We start from the raw sequence: 19,489 nt of genomic DNA on the forward strand, positions 1-19,489 counted from the left end.
AGTGGGCATTCTCAGCATATCCGCTCATGTGATTTCTAGTTCTTGATATTATTATTATTATTGTTATTATTATTATTATTATTATTATTATTATTATTATTGTAACTTTACTTGTTATGACAATTATTATTCAAAAAGTTTCACTAAATTATCGCTTAGCCTGTACTTCTGTAGATACTATTTTGTCTTCTATAAAAGAAGCCAGAAATACTGATGCATTTTTGTTGCTTTGGAAAGATGATAATGAAAACTCTCATAATACTGCAATTAACCCTGGGATTGTAACGTGGGGGTCCACCAGTCCCCCATATACCTATTTTCTGGAATAGCTTAGCCGAATGGACAGTTTTATTCTTTTTATTTTGTAGACCAACATGTTTTCTTTTTTCAATTCTATTAGTGTAAGCATATTGGTTCCATGTAATATTAAAGAATGTATTACATTTCTTCCATATTTCACTCTTAAAACTTGAATATAATAAGGGGGTCTAATGACACCCCACGTTACCATTTATGTTAGGAAATTTTATGTTAAGTCCCTTTAAACTTTCACGGCCAAGAAAAATCCCATTAAGATTAGGAAGTCGTGAGACATGTAACTTCTGAGACATTCAGGAAAGGTTCCGTGATTTATATTATGAGATAGTGGATCAAACAACAACAAGCTTGAAAACCCGAATTCCGCCCGAAACAATGTCACATCTCGTAAAAATGGAACAGTTTTTACTAGGCTTAGAAGATAATAATTATGTTATTTATATATTAAGGTGACGATTTTGACGGCGTAAACTTAACATCGATGAAATAATCAACGAGTTCATCAGTAAAACAGCTGTCAGGAGAAACACCTTCCAGGTTCTATCATCGTAGGTAAGTGATTAGGCCTATATAATGTTTGCAAGTATTTATTGCATATTTTCACAACAAAATTATATCAATAAATAATAATCCGTGGCGCTACAGCCCTTTACGATCCTAGACCGACCAGCCGGCTGCTAGCCTCACGTCCACATGCCGAAGCAGAGGTGGACGATCATCCAGCTAGAATATAAATATCGTGTGGTTAGCACGATGATCCCTCCAGCCGTTATAGTTGGCTTTCATAACCTGATTTTGCTACCTATCGTAGCTCCTCAACTGCATCACGATGCTGGGTGGACACCGATTCCATACACTAGCAGAAATTTCATGAGAAAATGTTTTTCCCTACGAGGACTCGAACCAGCGCGCATTCCGTAAGGCAGGATGCCTTAGGTCACGACACCACGGCGCAGGACACAAATTTATATTACGAATTTATAAATCTAGGCAGCGCAATTTATAACATGAACCTCGGATTTTAGGCTCGTTTAGTGTAGGTTGAAACATACGTTCTTTAATGCACCTAGTTTTAGACAATATCGTAATTCGAGAGTTTCTCGTGTTGCATACATTTAGGGATTTTTACATAAAATTGTTGCAACCTATTCTAGACATAAATTTGAAGAAAATTGGAAATTATTAAAAATGGAAAACCACAACCAGTTCTTAATGAACACCAATGTGAACATAAAGAAAACAATCGTTCTTATATTAGAACCTTCAGTACTGCAAATTATAAAAAGTACGAATGGTTAACTGGATCCGGTGAGTTGAAAAATCTTGATTGTTGGCCTTATCTTTTATTTTCCACAGAGGTTAATCCTTGGAATAAAAATGGCTTTAATAGCTTAAATTATTTAGTCACTGTATGCGGTAGACATCAGAAATCTGTCAACCACTTAAGAGCTTTTGCTACTTTACAAACTTCTGGACAGATACTGTAGGTTACCATACACTGAATGAGCAACAAAACATACCAGATTTCTCACATAATGAGAAAGTTATTGAAAACAGGCAGGTTTTAAAGCATTTTATTTTATTTTATAGGCATATTGTATGGTTTCCGATAAGCTAAAATATATAAATTAAATAAATAACTAATGTATTTGCCTTCTTTGATAGCTTATCAATTTGCTAAGTTATTATTTATTGACGTAATTACGAGTAGCATAACATGCAGAACAATTTAAATTGACTACTACACTCTTAATACGTCATACTACTTTTGACCAATAAAACGGTACGAAAGGACGTATTTCAACCAATCATGGCTGCTTATCGCACAATTTTATCGCGTCCCTAGCATTTGTTTCTTTGTTTGCCAACATTTGAAACTGCACTGGTCTGGACGTCAAAAATATATATATATATATATAATTACAAACCACTCCAGTCGATGCACAGCAGTTTCAAATGTGACTCGCACTGGCATTCAAGAACAAGAATTAATACAAATCACTGATCATATCTATGCATCTTCTGAAATCCGATTTACAAATAAATGAAGAGCACCATTCGGAAATCCTGAATAAGTTGAATACACCATGTAGGCCTAAATCAACGAGTTCCACTTCTATTACGCACACGTCCAATATAACATCAATTGAACCACCAACCACATTAAAATTTGAAAATTGTACATTCAATAATTATTCCTTTTAAAATTATTCATTCGGATATTCTGAATAAGTTGAATACACCATGTAGGCCTAAATCAACGAGTTCCACTTCTATTACGCACACGTCCAATATAACATCAATTGAACCACCAACCATATTCAAATTTGAAAATTGTACATTCAATAATTATTCTTTTTAAAATTATTCATGTTTATTTTTTATGTAATCGTCGTTAATTAAAACTTTTCTAACACTTGTGTACAGTATATTAGTCAGGTTATGTTATAGCTTCTGCTATATGATATTATGGATAGTCACGTATCAGAGATTGTTTAATATTAAGATTTATTGAAAATCATCTGCCAAGTGACGTTGATTACTGGGATTCGGATAATTGAAGTGGAATGCAACTGTTTTAATAATAAAAATGAAACTGAATCAACAAAGCCTTCTTGACTAGTAACATTGCCATCGTGTATAATAGATCGAGAACTTCTCTACGAGAAGGCATTGCTCACTACTGCCATCTGGCATGCAGCTAGCGTAATATTTGTAATGTTGAGATGGTACAATAATACATTTGAAAACAGTTGTATTTTCGTAAGTCAATTAATATTTTATTGTATTGGAGCACTTCGTTACTTCTAATCTTTATATACTTTCTTCTAATCGTGTAATAGTCAATTAAATCCCACTCGAGTTTTGATTTTCTCTAGATAAATCAAAACGTCTAGTGAGATTACTGTTGATAAACATTTTCGACAATGATTTATCATCTTCAGACCGTTAAGAAGTGATGCTAACAAAGTATGAACACTTTACAAAGTTGATATACAAATAGTTTCATGGTTAAAAACAACTGTCACATAAATAATTAAATTTATAAATAATGGTGTTAATTGGTAAGAGATTTTAAATACAGCTAAAAATTAAAATTAATGTGTGGAAACACCATGAATATTGTGTTTTAACTGTTGTAGCAATATTTTTTGTTGTGATTGTTGGTAAAGACAAATTCTTCCCGAAGGAAGGACGTCGCAGTGGTTCAACCAGACCTTGTAACTGCAAGTATTCAAACGAGAATCAAAATAATAAGAGATTGCTATTGTATTTATATAAGAAACAGTGCCTAGACCAGAATATAAGGACAGTTTTCGGTAACATGGTACCCCTACACCACATGGTACTAATTTAAATACACATTACAAGTTTCATTCATCAGTGAAATAACATTCTAAAACTATAACCTGTTTCATTTTTGCAATGTTAAATTTATTGTAGTTTTAGCAATTGTCTTAACTAATACTGCCATTTCTCTATGTTTAAATAGGTAATTTTTTTTTTTTTACTTATATCCCTTACGATGCTTTTTCATAAATGTTACTGTACCCACAGTATTTTAAAACTATAAGAACCTATTTTACATATGTTTTCAACCTATGTAGGCACGTAAAACGTAATTTTTAAATCTAAAAATCAGATATCTAGTTATGAGAAATTCGTTTATATATGCTCTTACGTTTAGTGGAATGGTGGTGATTTAAAATGTATAATATTATATTACAGTAACTATCCATTTAAAATAGAATTTGCAACTGCAGGTAATAACGCCATCTCGGTGCGAGAACAAACTTTGATTTAATATGTAATAATAGCGGATAATTTAATCGTATCTAACTTAAGGATAATAATCGACCGGACTTGGGTGTCACGAAATCTGCGACATGAGTAGCACAAATAAAACTGGATTCTGTTGACAGTGTGAAGACAATTATATCACAGTGAACTTGATTGAATTTTTTAAAGTTACGTGATTATGAGTTCATTCATTCATAGTGGTTTGCCCAAGGGCAGGTCTTTCACTGCAAATTCAGCATTCTCCAGTCTTTCCTATTTTCTGTCTTCCTCTTTGTCTCCTCATATGATCCATATATGTTAATGGGTTAAACCATAGCCCTCTCTAGTCATGGCCCGGCCCACACTACGTGGCAACGTCGGACAGCACGTTAGTTGCCGTCCTATGCTGTTGCGTAACTGTTAAATGCGAGAAAAGCAGTAGGCTACATCGTTTTTCTGTTTCAAAGGAAAAGTAATGACTTCCTAAATCTTCGGTGAATTCACTAAACATTATACGTAGATCACCCTATTATTGTCAGTTTTGACGCACAATGTTTTGCAATCCACATACACTTATTTGTTGTAAAATATCTTTATATATTGTATTTCTGCTGAACTTGGCCCTGTAAGTTGTTTAACCAAAACAAGTCTTATCACTTATCACCTTTTCAAAATTACAAAAATGCAGCACTAATTTAAAAAGTTATCAGTACAATACTTTTCGCGAGATCATCTGTTTTATTTGCAGCAAACACAAACAATCGTCCATTTTCGTAGTCTACAGTTCCTTATACTTGAATTTAATCTACTTGAATCTTCACAATTTTTTCACTCTCTGAATACTGCCTAACATGCTACAAGAACTATCTAGTCTCAGATATTGAAGAAGGGGATACTTTAAACGAGGGAAGTTTTCTTAGATAGGCTATCGAGAGTGAGGTAATGACAAGATGTTGTTCAGTCTAATCATATCCTAACACTTGGCATTCTGGATGTAAATTAAAAATGACTTTATAAATTATTGAGGATACATCGTATTGTCGCCCTGGGTGACGTAGTCGGTATAGTACCGGTCTTCTGTGTCCGAGGTTGCGGGTTCGATCCCGGCCTAGGTCGATGGCATATAAGCGTGCTTAAATGCGACAGGCTCATGTCATTAGATTTACTGGCATGTAAAAGAACTCCTGCGGGGCAAAACTGCGGCATATCGGCGAATTCATTCTGTGAGCAAAGAATTTCTACAGCTATAGCAAGTTAGAGGCTGTCCATATTAAAACTTCATTCGGTAGACGTCCACCATCCATGTGCATTTGCACACTAAAATCCCTGTTTATTCTAATGCTAACAGTTATTTTAGGAGCATTAGTTACGTTTAGTTCATACACTATTCAACAAGATTCCTTTTTAAATAGTGACCCGTCTTTTTTAGACAGTTTCTTTGATATATTTTCCAAAAAATTAGGAAAATGCTACACACTGTTTTCTTCGTCTGCCTTTTTCTTTTCGGTTTTTAAGGCGATTGTCAATTTCTTCTCTCCTCTGTTGCGGATTTTTCCATTTAGTTTCAGTCACACTGCTTAGATATGAAGGAAAATTTGGAAACGCATTCGAAATTGCACCTTCACACAAAACTGGATGACCGCGTTTACGAAACCTCGTCTTTTCGTCCTTGCCGGTGTATTTCTCAAAGCTCAAGTCAGTTTTTCTGAAAATATTCCTTTCATACCACAGATGTGTTGATTGGTGACAAGTCTCCCCGTGAAACCCAACGAATCCATTTAGTGCGTAGTTTGGGATCTTTAGGAAACCGAAAACAACTTACAATATTATCCTTCTGCTTTTATTGTCTTATCGTAGTTACTTAAGCAGCCCGTCACTACACATAGATCTATCTGACATGGTTATGAAAAATTTATGTTATCACAGACAACATAACAATGGAAATATAGGCGCAAATGCACAAGCGAGGAGAGCGTCTTACACTGAAACACATGGCACATTGCTGAGCTGATAGGACGGGCTGCGACGTTGCCACAATTACCAGGGCCGGGCCATGACTAGAGAGGGCTATGGTTAAACTCGTCTTTAAGTTTACACATTATACCGGAATCACTTCTTTTTTCTGCATTGTTGTGCAGTTTGCTATTCATACATCTCCAAGTGGCGGCCTGAACACCTGCAGACTTCTAACACATGAGTACAGGCTGTTACAAAAGAAACATTATAGTCCTTCCATTCCTCAAATGAGGTATAGGAATTCTTATACATTGAGAAATTTAAAATAAATATTATAGTCCAGACATATGATCTCAAGACTAATTCATCAATTTAAGTACAGAAACTTGATCATAAGCAAAAGCAAAAAAGATCTTTTGAATTCAACATTTTCTAAAATTAATAGAAAAAAAAAGAGTTCAGACAAGTTTGGGGGGGGGGCAGTGTCCCCCCATAACGCCGCCTGTGTTACAGCTTGCTGAAAAGCTATAGCAGTAAAGCGACCATTCATGAGTCAACGTGTACGTTGTCATAATATGGTTCTAGCGATTCTTTCCCCCACTACGGCTGCCAGTTACTCTACTATCGTCAACGTGATCGTACCTTAAGCCTCATTAGACACGCAGCAGTGGACATATTCGCGTGGCAATGACGGGACTGCTGACAACAGTGTACAGTACCTACGTACATATAGTATACGATCTCGCCGGTAAGTTTATCGCAGTTTGACTGCTACCTAAAAAGCCATGGAAGCCTTTCGAGTCTACAAAATTGAAGTTGTATGCATAGAATCACCAATAGAGTAATATCGTGTGTAAATCAGTAAGAAGTAATAATTGAAGCTTTTTTTTTTTTGAAAAAAAAAACCATAGTAAAAAAAATTAAATTTGATATATCAAGCATGTAGTGTGCATACTGTAGCGGCCATCTACTGAATTAGTTGTTAGGAGGGAAAAACGCCATAGGCCTATGTTATAGGAGTGGAAGTTTTCAGTGGCTTTCATGAAACAACCATAATACAAATACTTTTCTTTTTTGTGAAAACATTGTCCAGCCAGGACGATGGTGCATTTAAAGATATCCCATATCATCTTGAAACATTTATCCAACAATTTTAAACTGTAGCAGATTGGTAGTACTGTTTCTTACGTACGCGGCAAAAACCGCCTCAGAGAAAAATACTTTGGCAAGTGAATTGTTGTATTACTTATGCATATATGTATGTATGTATGTATGTATGTATGTATGTATTCACACTGCAAATGGGTGTATACCCGGTGGCAGTAATAACTAATTACACTCAATAAGGTCATCTTTAGGTGCAGAAGTAACCCCATGTAAGAAACAGGGGGGAGAAGAAACAGGATATAATAAATAAAAAAAGCTTAAAGGAGAGGCACACTTCAGCCACAACTGAGTATTTTTTTTCTTAAAAACACCATAGTTATCTCAACTTAATTATAATTCTTTACATACTGTATATAGACTGAATTGAATTACGTTTAGCTCATAAATTAAGTTATTACTTTTAAGTATGCGCTTTATCTCAAATTAAATAAACAGTCGTTAAAATTCAACTGAAGAATATTGCTGGAGATTCTTTAGTGCATTGTAAATATTCGTAATTTAAATGTCTTTATCGTATTGATTAAGGCTGATTGAATGGATGAAAAGGCCTTATGGCCTTAACTCTGCCAGCGAAAATAAAGCATTCTATTCCATTGCACACAGTTACCACATTTACACATGTATTTCTATGAGGTAATTTAAGTTGAAGATGAATTTCATACTTGAAGTGTCAACAACACCCGTGTCATATAGTTTTTTGTTTCTCCTGAAAATTCATGTTTTTGGACTATGGTTGTTTTTTTTAACCCTTCAATTATAATTTCGGTACGGAAAGTCAAATATTTACAAAAATATATATATTTGACAGAAAAAGTGAGAAAGGATTTGAGAAAATCCCTATTATTGCGTCTAATCTCTATACAGAGAATTGTGATTGACCTAATGGAATTGGTATAAATAAATAGGTTAACAATTTGCAATGATGATAATAATAATAATAATAATAATAATAATAATAATAATAATAATAATAATAATAGTCTAATGCAATTATGAAGATGATACATAAACACAAAAATCTTCTATTAAAATTAAGGGGACATTACCGGTATAAAAATCCTACAAATTTAACCTATCTTTCTGAAAATATTAAGACACTATTAGTGATATTACCAAATTTGAACTTCCTACCTTATTGTTATTACCTTGTCATTGATATTTTAGTGTTTTGAACAATAGCGGATTAAAAATGCTGCAACAGTCACAAATTTTCGTCCTGAACATTCAAATGATTATACATGTTACACCATAATTATCAGAGGGAGAACAATTTGTTTGTATACATCTGAAGTTTGATTAATGTAATATCTTATTAGTCAGCGACATATGCAATGGAGGGGAAAAGAAAATGGCCACTCTACCCCATTATTCTCTGGCTTAGTTGCCTCATGAGTGGTGCCTTATTAGTGTCACTTATGAGGTTCAAATCTGTCTTCGAACAGTTGACTAAACAATATAGTAGGTTACCTTACTTACGTTTTCAGTTTATGGAGAAAAGAATGAAGTTTACTAATTCTTAACTGTTATTTGTTATGTGAATATTTAATAAATACATAATATCTTAAGATATGAAATACATTTATAATATGTGTTTACTAATTTTAGTTGGTTATTTAACGTCGATGGGATTCGTGATAGCGAGATGGTAGTTGGCAAGGTGAGGTCGATAGATTACCTGACATTTGCCTTACGGATGGGAAAAATATTGGAAAATACTCAGTCAGGTAATCAGCCTAAGCGGGAATCGAACCAGCGTCCGAGCGCAAGTCCGGATCAGCGGGCAGCCGCCTCAGCCGACTGCGCTACGCCGGCGCCGGTGGCTTTTTATTATTAGTTCATTTCTAACACACAGTAAAGATTTTGTGAAAATCAAAAGTTGTCGACATTAAAGCCTTTTTATACGGCAAATGTTGAAAAAAAAGAGTCAACTGAAAAAGAGCGACAGTGCTAAAATGATGTTATTCTGTTAAAATAAAATTCAAATATTTTTATGAAATTTTTTAATATATTAGGTCATATTTCAGGGCCAAGTCCCCTTAAGGGGACAAGTAAAGAACTGCCCTCGGGCAGAAAACTAGGACTGATTGAATCCGAGAAGCAACACGTAGACGGAACGTCTGCAGACCAATATTGTTGTAGAATTGAGCCCAATATCAATCCCTCTTAAACATCATTGGCTGAGATTTAGTGCATCAGAATCATTGTAGCCGAATGTTAAAATGTCGGTAATTGAGAATCGATGTAGTTACAGTCTACCTACAAATAGCCTACTCTTTGTATTTTTAAATGATGTCTTAAAGAACATGTATTTTGTCTCACACACTAACACCGGGAAATAGTTTCTTGAGTTTCTTCAATAAAATGCTGAAAAATTAGGTTACGGGTTGAATTTGAAATAAATATTACAACCCTCCATTCGACAGAAGAAAACATTGTTCATTTCAGTTTCATTTTCCTGATACGTGGATATCGCAGATATTACTTAAAATATAATTCCCCCGTTCGTGAATGATCTTTATTAGGGATCATCTGCCTAAAAATAAAAAACCAGCCTTACCGCACTAAATTACACCTCCAACACATCGGCCTTTCTAATTAAAATATATTATTATTGGTCGTCGGTCATGCTTATTACTTCATTTATTAGATAGGAATAAATTGTTATCAACAGAATGTCTTGAGGTACTAGCTGTCCTTGCAAATAGACAACTGGTGAATAATATGTTTACGTCGGTTTGCACACTTCTTTTTTTAAATGTCGCGTCAAGTATAAAAGTAATACACGTGTTGTAAGAACCAGTTTTTAAAATGGGTGAGATTATGTTACATTGTTATATTTGTTTCATTTGCTTCTCGGCGTCAGTAATAAACTCCTTAAGTCTGACGTCAGGAGCTGCCGTTGCCATGGTGATCGCCATCTTGTTTTCTAAACAACTTTCAAGTCGTGTATTACGTTATAAGTTGATATGAAGTTTATGGTGTTAAAATAAAGTAAAAAAATTGTTTAAGTAGCTTAAGTGCATTTTTTTTACAAATTTTGTTAATTTTTGTGTTCGTGTCTGTGTATATTCAAAGTACACGAGGTCTAGTCATTTCATTATTTTGGTACAAAGCGATGGTTATGTGTTTCTACTTTCTACAAGCACTAGAATAGTAACAAAAATTCTTACAGGCTTTTCTCATTTTTAAAGAAAAGAATAAAGCTATGAAATTGATAACTGCTATCAGGTTATTATAAAGGACGTGCCTTCATACACAAATATCAAAGTTATAATTAAGAAAATTTATGGCAATGCATCCATTGTACATAATTTAAAGGAGAGCTGACAGAGAACCTTCAAAATACTGCGTAGTTTGCAGTTGTACGGTAACTTTAAAAATATCATTAAAGAAAACTGTCTCTCACTGTGCCTCAGGAATTTAAGAAAATGTATGGACTGCCCCCCTCTAGAATCTAACAAGAAGAAACAAACAGATTAGCAAGTCTATAGCCTAGCCCCGTATTTCTAATAGAAGAGAACATTCCCTAACCAAAAGCCCTGTACATTGACTAATGGTACAATACATAGTTATCTTCTTAAATTAAATTCTCGTATTTTTATTACAGTTTAGTCCTTTGTGAGAATTCAACAGAGGGAGAAAATTATGTCGCTGAATAAATGGAAGTATTCAAAGACAGAGAAACGTCGAATGTACTGCTTGCAACATCAGCAGCATTGTGTTACAGGTCAAAATTCAAGGTGATCGTCACGATCGAAAATAACGTTTTTTTTGGCACACCTACATAAAAACTACAGCTTTTATACCACATTATTGGTTAGAAAGTAGCCCTAGTTCTTTGCTGTACGCGTACGGCAAGAGCAAGTTTATGATTCACTTTTCTGTACGAATACCGTAAAGTTGTCATAGTAATATAAACAGCTATGATGAAATATTATGAAAACTATCAAGTCTCAATATCAACACATCGTCAACTATGAACATACAATAGTAATATACGTTACAAGAGCGGTATGTTGACGTTTTCATGGTCGAGGAAAAGATTGAAAAAGCAAAACGTAGTTGAGCTTTTTTAATTTCCGAGAACATGAAAACAAACATACCGCTCTTGTATCGTACATTATTTTGTGCGAAGCCATGTTGGTTTCTGTTTAATGACGGCAACTTCGGAAAACCAAAATATCTTTCTTCAACATTGTTGCTATAAAATGTTTTCTGTGTTTACTATACTCCAGCAGGCCGTGATATACGTCTGTCTTTTTTTTCTCCCAGTCTATAAAGGCGAACTTAAAACAAACGGTAAGGTTATGTAATGATTTATTTTTTCATTTTAATATTTTAACAATATTATTTATATAACATATTGCAGTAATAACATCGGCATCTGGAATCTTGTTGATTTTTTCACGGCTTCCTTAATGTTACTTGTATCAGGAATGCAATAAGTTTCGTGGAGTAGTAGACTTTACTTAATTTTTGCAAATATTTAAAAGCAATAATTAACATTGCAATTTAAGTGAAATTGCAGTGGTAAGTTTCCAATTTATAATTATTACTATGTTAAACGTCTCTAAAAATAATATGTTAAAAGCCTAAAGCAGTAAAATGAATGTCGCGCTTAAGCGGTAAGAAGAGGGAAATTGTTATGTTATGTATGTTACGTTGGGAATACTGAATGTGGTATTTCACACTTACCGCGTATTGGTTCTGTGCGGAAAACAAGCAAATACGCACGATCTCGCACAAATAATATTATAGTCAATGCCTCCTACTAAAAATGCTTACAGCTAGCTTTACTTACAGAAACAGAAATACGAGTAATATACAAACAATTTCATAGCTACAGCTTAACACAGCATATAAGCAGACATATCTTTTGATTGAAAAACGCAAGCATTACGTGTTCCGTTATTAATTCCTCACTATTATATCTCGTCCATTCTTAAAAAAAAAAAAAAAGAATTAAATTCCTTCATGTATCGTTCTTTAGATTTTCTAGTATTAATTTACATAACGCCTCCTCATAATCTCTCTCTTAATATTAGAATAAATATATTTTTGATAGATCCTTTTTGAGTTTTTGCATGGTTCAGAATATACAAGCCCTCACTATAGCTACACAATAATCATGACGCGTCATGACGTTATAACTAGACCTACTATAAAGACTATGTAGTAATAGAAGGTCATGACTCCTAGCCTACACAAACCTCAATAGCCTGTAATTTTATTCTTTGATTATTAATTCACATAGTATTTCCATGTAGTTGTGCCAAAAATATTATACGTAACTATACGAAAATATCTTTCGCGCACTAGTAAACGAAAGGCTCACGTTCTGTCAACATGTACTTTTCATGTGAGTTCAGTATTCTTAGGTACAGCTTACAGCAGTAAAATTTTGGAAATATTCAACATTTTTTTCCTTCATTATTATATCTTGTATAAAAATGAAAATTAGTAGGCCTACGTGTTAAACACTGTCCTTCTGCTATATGAAAAAATATTTTTACGATTAAAAATTACTTACATTTTTTTTGTTTTCAAAATTAAGTTCACGGGGTGCAGTGATGAAGCGTTTTCCACTTAACTCAAAAACTATCCAACATTCAGTGATATATATTTTTTTGTATTTAAGCATACCATATCTACAATATGATGCAAGATCATTTCTCTTCCTTTGATAGATTGTCTGATAAAAAATAAAATCATTTAAGAAAATGGTCAAATATCAATATTTTCATTAACACAAAATAAAAAAAAATATTCTTTATTAAGGAATGTAGTTGAAAGAGCATGATATTGTAAACATGAGTTTCAGCAATAAAATAAAAGAGAGAGAATATGAAAAAGTTAACAAGTTTATGAGTTATGAGGGAAACGCTTCATCACTGCACAGTAAACTGCCACCATTTTGAATTTTGAAAAAAAAAATGTATATAAATAATTTTTAATCGTAAAAATATATATAGTTTTTTTCATATAGCAGAAAGACAGTGTTTTACACATACCAATTATTATTTTCATTACTGTACAAGACACAGTAATGGAGGAAAAAAATGTTGAATATTTCCAAAACTTTTATTGCTGTAAGCTGTACCTAACCTCTTAAACTAGTTATAGCCTATATTCCTATAAGGCAGTGTAATAACTTAATACCAATACTTAAATTGTATGTTTATTTTAAAGATGTACCTACAAACTGGACCAAATAGTGAGGGAAATTTAGAAATTTATCTTACCTTTTGCTTTGATTCTGGTTGTACGTAATATAAAAATCTGATTCTTCTGTAGTGTACAGAGAGTTCCTATGCAGACCGGTCCCAGGTAGCCATGTTCCATCGGTTTATATGACAGTATGTTCTGTAGGCTCAGTGTGTTGTTTTATTTATTTTGTATTGTCGTGTTATTTTGTGATTTGTTTTGCATTTCGATTCTGTTGTGTTGTTTGTTTAGTATTCTGTATTTTTATGTGAATTATGTTCTTTTCTTTTTGTACTGTATCATTATTTCCTCCGGGTATCTGCCCGTTTGTAATGCAATAAATGAATTCATTACAAGCAGCCTTCAAATGATAAGATAAATTAAAGAACTGCAATGAATAGGCTATTCTTGGAAAACAACTTATCGGTTCCTTCTTCTTCTTCTTCTTCTTCTTCTTCTTCTTGCAATAAGCAAACATAACTTATACTATGAATTTCTACCTGGACATGATTTTGTCGTAGAAACTGAAGAGCACCAGGGGAAAAACTTGCTAAGTCCAAAATATTTTCTATTCTTAGATATCAGGTAATATAGATTTGTATAGTTTAACAGTACAAAATAACAACTTCATTAATCCAAAGAAATTTTAAGAGTGATAACCGAAATACGATAGAATATACCCATGGATCTTCAAACTTTTAACTTGCTCGCCTATAAAAGCAGTAAAACGTGACTGTTCAGGTTTCCCCCCCCCCTTTATTCTTCATATGTATTTCCCCGCACCGAATATGGCCACCCGTTCCGGGATCTGTGGTGATAAGAAAAGTGACAGGATTTCAAATGCTTACTGTAACAACATTATGAGACACAGCCGAATCCTAATATTTTTATTAGGCCTAGTTGAGCCACGAACCAATGTAACTTGTGCGACCATGTCCAATGACGTCATTCTCCCCTCATTACGGGAATGAGGGCGCTGAATTTGCGTATAAAATCAGCCGTGCGGTATAGTCTCTATCAGTAATATATCGGCATCGAGAGCAGCTGTAGACCTGTGCCATCACTAGTTTGCTTCATTTTGAATGAATCGTAGTGGAAAATTTGTTGTGAGCTTGGACTAATTTCGAAATATTGCTTTATTGAAAAATAAAATATATATTATGCCCTTTATTAATTATCTTCACATATAATCATACTCTTCAATTGTAAGCCGAAAATAGATTAAACATTGAAACCAAAACAACTGTAGTTTCATTCCCGAAACTGGATGATGTATTATTCTACATACCAGTTTATTCCTGAGACAGCGCAGAATTTTTTAGTTCGTTATTTAACGACGCATTAGCAACTATTAGCTTTCTTGGTGTTGATGTAATTTTATTGGTTATAGCAAGATAGTATTTGTTGAGATGACACCGAGGATTCGCTATTAGAGTCCTGCATAACCGGTTACGAAAGATAAAAAAGACATAGATACTGAACGCCTGGCGCTATAGACAGTATGCGAAGCTCTTGCGTCTCGCGGAGTGGTCTAATATTCGGTTTAACGAATATCCGATTCTCACTCGGGTGGACGGCTCTGGGTCATGAAAGGCGATAATATTGAGCCATCCAGTAGTTCCAAAAATCATTACAAGGAAACGATTATCATCGTGTACCTTTCAATTGATATTTCCTCCTCTCTCCTCTTGAGTGAAGCACGCATCATGAGAGTGCTTTTAGTTTTGTTAATTTTTATCTCCCTAAAAACGGTTTATTAGAGAAATAATAATAGGGCCTACAGTCACTTAGAACAATTAAATTCATAGACCATATTAACAACTACTCTTTCAGAGATATCCTACGTATTTTGAGTTTAAAGTATGAACGTTACAATAGTAAGTGAGTACATTTGCTCTTCTATTTTGTAAGTAATTGTAATTTATTTTATTCTTGTATTTTTTTACATGTCAGAGTTCATCTATGCGTTACGCTTATTTCCTTTGTTGTTACCGTGTCCATTAGTTGATTCATATATTAGTTATGAAGATAAATGTACCAAAGTGTCCAATCAATTATAATCCTATTTCAAGCTAACTTACTTACTTATGGCTTTTAAGGAACCCGCAGGTTCATTGCCGCCCCCATATAAGCCCGTCATCGGTCCCTATCCTGTGCAAGATTAATCCAGTCTCTATCATCATATCCCATTTCTCTCAAATGCATTTTAATATTATCCTCCCATCTACGTCTCGGCCTCCTCAAAGGTCTTTTTCTCTCAAGTCTCCCAACTAACATTCTATATGCATTTATAGATTCGCCCATACGTGCTACATGCCCTGACCATCTCAAAATCTGGATTTAATGTTCCTAATTATGTCAGGTGAAGAATACGAGTACAATGAGTTAGAAGCTTCTCAGCGAGAGAAGTGAAGGAGAAAAGGGAGTTAAATGGAGGATGGAGAAATACCCACCAAGTCAAATCAGGGGGCGATGAAGACATGAACTGGGGAGAAATGAGGATGATGATTTTGACGCTAGAGGGAAGAAAAAGAACGGAAAGCATGTAATCGTAAAAGCTGGTGTTTAAATAGTGGATTTTGGTTTCAGGCTGAAGAAACAATATAATTAGTGTTGCGTCAGTTTTAAGGAAATATTGAAAATAAATTTTATGAAGATGTTACAATAACACATTAAAATTGCAAAATAATGAAGATTAGAGTGTATAAATTGGGTATTCATTTACAAAATGTGAGACCGATATGAATAAAATAATACAAAGACAAAAGGAACAAACTTATATAAGTAGTGGTAACATAAATGACCAAGCCGATGAGGGTAAACGTGTATCAAAGCGTGTGAAGTGTGTTAAAATAAATAAAGTGAATTTGGATCTTAGGATGATACGAAAGGAAGGACTCAGAAAGTGAATAGAGAGTAGCCTAACTGTATAGGGACTAGAATGCAGAAAGAGTTGAATGAGATAATTTAGTAGATGATACTAGAGAACGGACTGAAATAATTATGTATTTATAATACTGTAATTTAAATTTAAGATGTATATAAAGACGCAATATGAAACAGCGCATATTAAGATAAATGATCTCGTAGTTGTGGTGGTACACAATACAGACATGTAGAAGGCCGTCATTACTTTTGACAAATATCATATCATAGGGGAGAGTTGGGTAATAAAGGACATCGGGTAATATCGGATAGTGAGTTTCTTTCATCTACCACCAGGTGATAGTATCTGAATGACATGGTCAGGTTTCTGTATGCGATATCACAGAAACGTGACCATGTCATTCAGGTAGGCTACTACCATCTGCTGGTAGATGAAAGAAACGCACTGTCCGATATTACCCGATGTCCGATACTACCCAACTCTCCTCCTATATTCGATCCATCATTCTTTCCTTCCTTTTCCTATCTTTTATGAATTTGCTCATTCAATTTATCGTTTATTAAGTCTATCATTCAATTGTTTTTCACTACTTTGTTTCTTCTGTATTTCTTTCATTAATTCGCTCTGGATTCACTTTGCAGATAAGAGAACTGAGTCGTGGTTCCTTACTGGCCCACCATGGATTCCCCTTCTTCTTCTGGGACTATATCTTTATTTTGTAAAGGTTGCAGGACCACGCTTTATGAAGAACAGACCTGCCTATAACATCGATAGAATCATCGCAGTGTATAACATCGCGCAAATATTAATCTGTTCTTACTTAGTTATAAAAGTAAGTACAAATAAGATTATTATAATAAATATTTATAGGGGACAGAAGGTTGTTAGTTGGGAGGCTGGAGGGGTAAAGAACATTTGGGGAATCGAGACGTGGATAGGAGGATAATATTCAAATGGATTTGAGGGAGGTGGGATATGAAGATAGAGAGTTGATTAAACTTGCACAGAATAGGGCGGACTGTGAGTTCGGCAATGAAGCTCCGGGTTCCTTAAAAGCAGTAAGTAAGTAAGTAAGTAAGTAAGTAAGTAAGTAAGTAAGTAAGTAAGTAAGTAAGTAAGGAGACAGAATGTGAAACGAATTGACAGATTGCCAAAAGACACATCAAAGTCATTTCTGTATCAAGGTGTTGAAAATCAAGTAACAGATTATTATTGCAGTATTTTATGTTGTCGATGCAGGCTCTAAGCTAGCTCGCTGGACTTACGGACTCATAAGCCAGGGGATTCAGGTTCAAATCACGTTCCATCCTGAATTTATAACTTTCGTTGGAAAGCCCGTGGCCCATGGAACACGAGTTCTGCGATTCCATTGTGACATCCTAACAATTCTCAATCATAATTCATTACGATTGCAACGTAAACTCACCACCTGTGTTACACTCTAGATTACGGACAAATAACAAAGGAGACCTCCAACTCAGTGTCTCAGTGTATATTTCAGCCTTGGGCATGAAGGGGAAGGGAAATAGAAAGGAGATACCCCACCCATATCATTTTCGCTTACTCTGCTTTAGAAACAAACACATAATCAGGCACTGTACATCAGTGGTGGATTTTAGGCGACCAGCGAGAGCCGAAAGCTATGATACCTGCCTTTTACAATCCGTCACTCAGCAATGCTTGCCTATCTGAGTCAAATTTAAATTTAAAAGGCATGATGGGACCGATAAGCTAATATACTATTAGTGACAATTAAAATTTATTTCATGTGCCGTCTATGCTTATCCTTATTTAACAAGTATATTGGTTATACAATATTTTGTTACATAATATATCAATTGAACGTTTTCGGCTCTATGGAGCCATCATCAGAAACAAGTAAGCCCATATGTATAATATAAGTACACAGTATAATGCCGTACAAGTAAACTCAATTAATATTAATTAACATGCTTCTGTATAAAATCGATGATTTTATGGCAATAATTACATTATAAATACAAAGCGGCTATGTGGGCCGTATTAGTGTTAAAATTGTTAATGATAAAATTACATAAAATACTTTAAAATTATTATAATCAGGAGTAATAGTTGTCCAGTTTGATGCCTGTGTGGATATCCATAATTGTCCCAGTTGTTGTCCCAGCTACTACCAAATTATGGATATCCACACAGGCATCAAACTGGACAACTATTACTCCTGATTATAATAATTTTAAAGTATTTTATGTAATTTTATCATTAACAATTTTAACACTCTAATACGACCTACATAGCCGCTTTGTATTTATAATGTAATTATTGCCAGACAATCATCGATTTTATACAGAAGCATGTTAATTAATATTAATTGAGTTTACTTGTACGGCATTATACTGTGTACTTATATTATACATATGGGCTTACTTGTTTCTGATGATGGCTCCATAGAGCCGAAAACGTTCAATTGATATATTATGTAACAAAATATTGTATAACCAATATACTTGTTAAATAAGGATAAGCATAGACGAACATGAAATAAATTTTAATTGTCACTAACAAATTTTAATTGTCACTAATAACCTATCTGAGTCAATCAAATTATTAACGCCCAGGCCTGGTATACATTTGAGAGACTACTGAAATGTATAAGAGAAAGTTAAAGCCACTGGTGGCAAAAATCGGAACTACATCTCATGTTACACTGCCCGATCAGTATTGCAGTATCCATCATAACATTATTATTATTATTATTATTATTATTATTATTATTATTATTATTATATTTGTTGTAAGAGTCGAAGTAATATCAGCAGCAGCAGTAGCTGTAGTTGTACTTTTCATATAACTCTTCAAAGGTAAGAGCGTGCAGTTATTTCTGTTTAAATGAAATGTTTAACAACAGTATGTACACCACATATCATTTTCATTTAACACAATTATGCATATGTATATAATGATTGAACATTAAATTGAAAACCAATGACGACACATGAGAAGCAAATTTTCAAAACCTGACATATCTATTTTTAGGAAAAAAAAAACACATCAGACGTCAAAAGCTTACATCTACTGTATGCAATGAGTAAAATATTTTCTGTGGTGAAATATTAAAATATAATTTTTTGCTATATATTCTTATAAAAATTCACCATAAAAAACGTTCATTACAGAGACACATATTTGTAGCATTTT

The 19,489-nt window shown here is 33.9% G+C and overlaps 1 protein-coding gene across 3 annotated transcripts in view; it reads left to right on the forward strand.

The window, feature by feature from the left end:
• The first annotated feature begins 6,644 nt into the window (after window positions 1–6,644).
• The window catches only part of LOC138710600 (very long chain fatty acid elongase 2-like), an 82,584-nt gene continuing 69,739 nt past the window's right edge, over window positions 6,645–19,489 (forward strand). Inside the window, exons 1-3 of one of the 3 annotated variants that reach the window (XM_069841602.1) lie at window positions 6,709–6,802; window positions 7,413–7,506; window positions 16,954–17,144. In XM_069841602.1, the coding sequence (XP_069697703.1) occupies window positions 17,055–17,144 (90 nt within the window). In that variant the 5' untranslated portion in view covers window positions 6,709–6,802; window positions 7,413–7,506; window positions 16,954–17,054. Of the gene's footprint in view, window positions 6,803–7,412; window positions 7,507–16,953; window positions 17,145–19,489 lie in introns of all 3 variants that reach the window. The other 2 variants (XM_069841601.1, XM_069841603.1) reach the window with 2 other exon arrangements.

Source organism: Periplaneta americana, chromosome 12, assembly GCF_040183065.1.
Source record: "Periplaneta americana isolate PAMFEO1 chromosome 12, P.americana_PAMFEO1_priV1, whole genome shotgun sequence".
NCBI lineage: Eukaryota > Metazoa > Arthropoda > Insecta > Blattodea > Blattidae > Periplaneta > Periplaneta americana.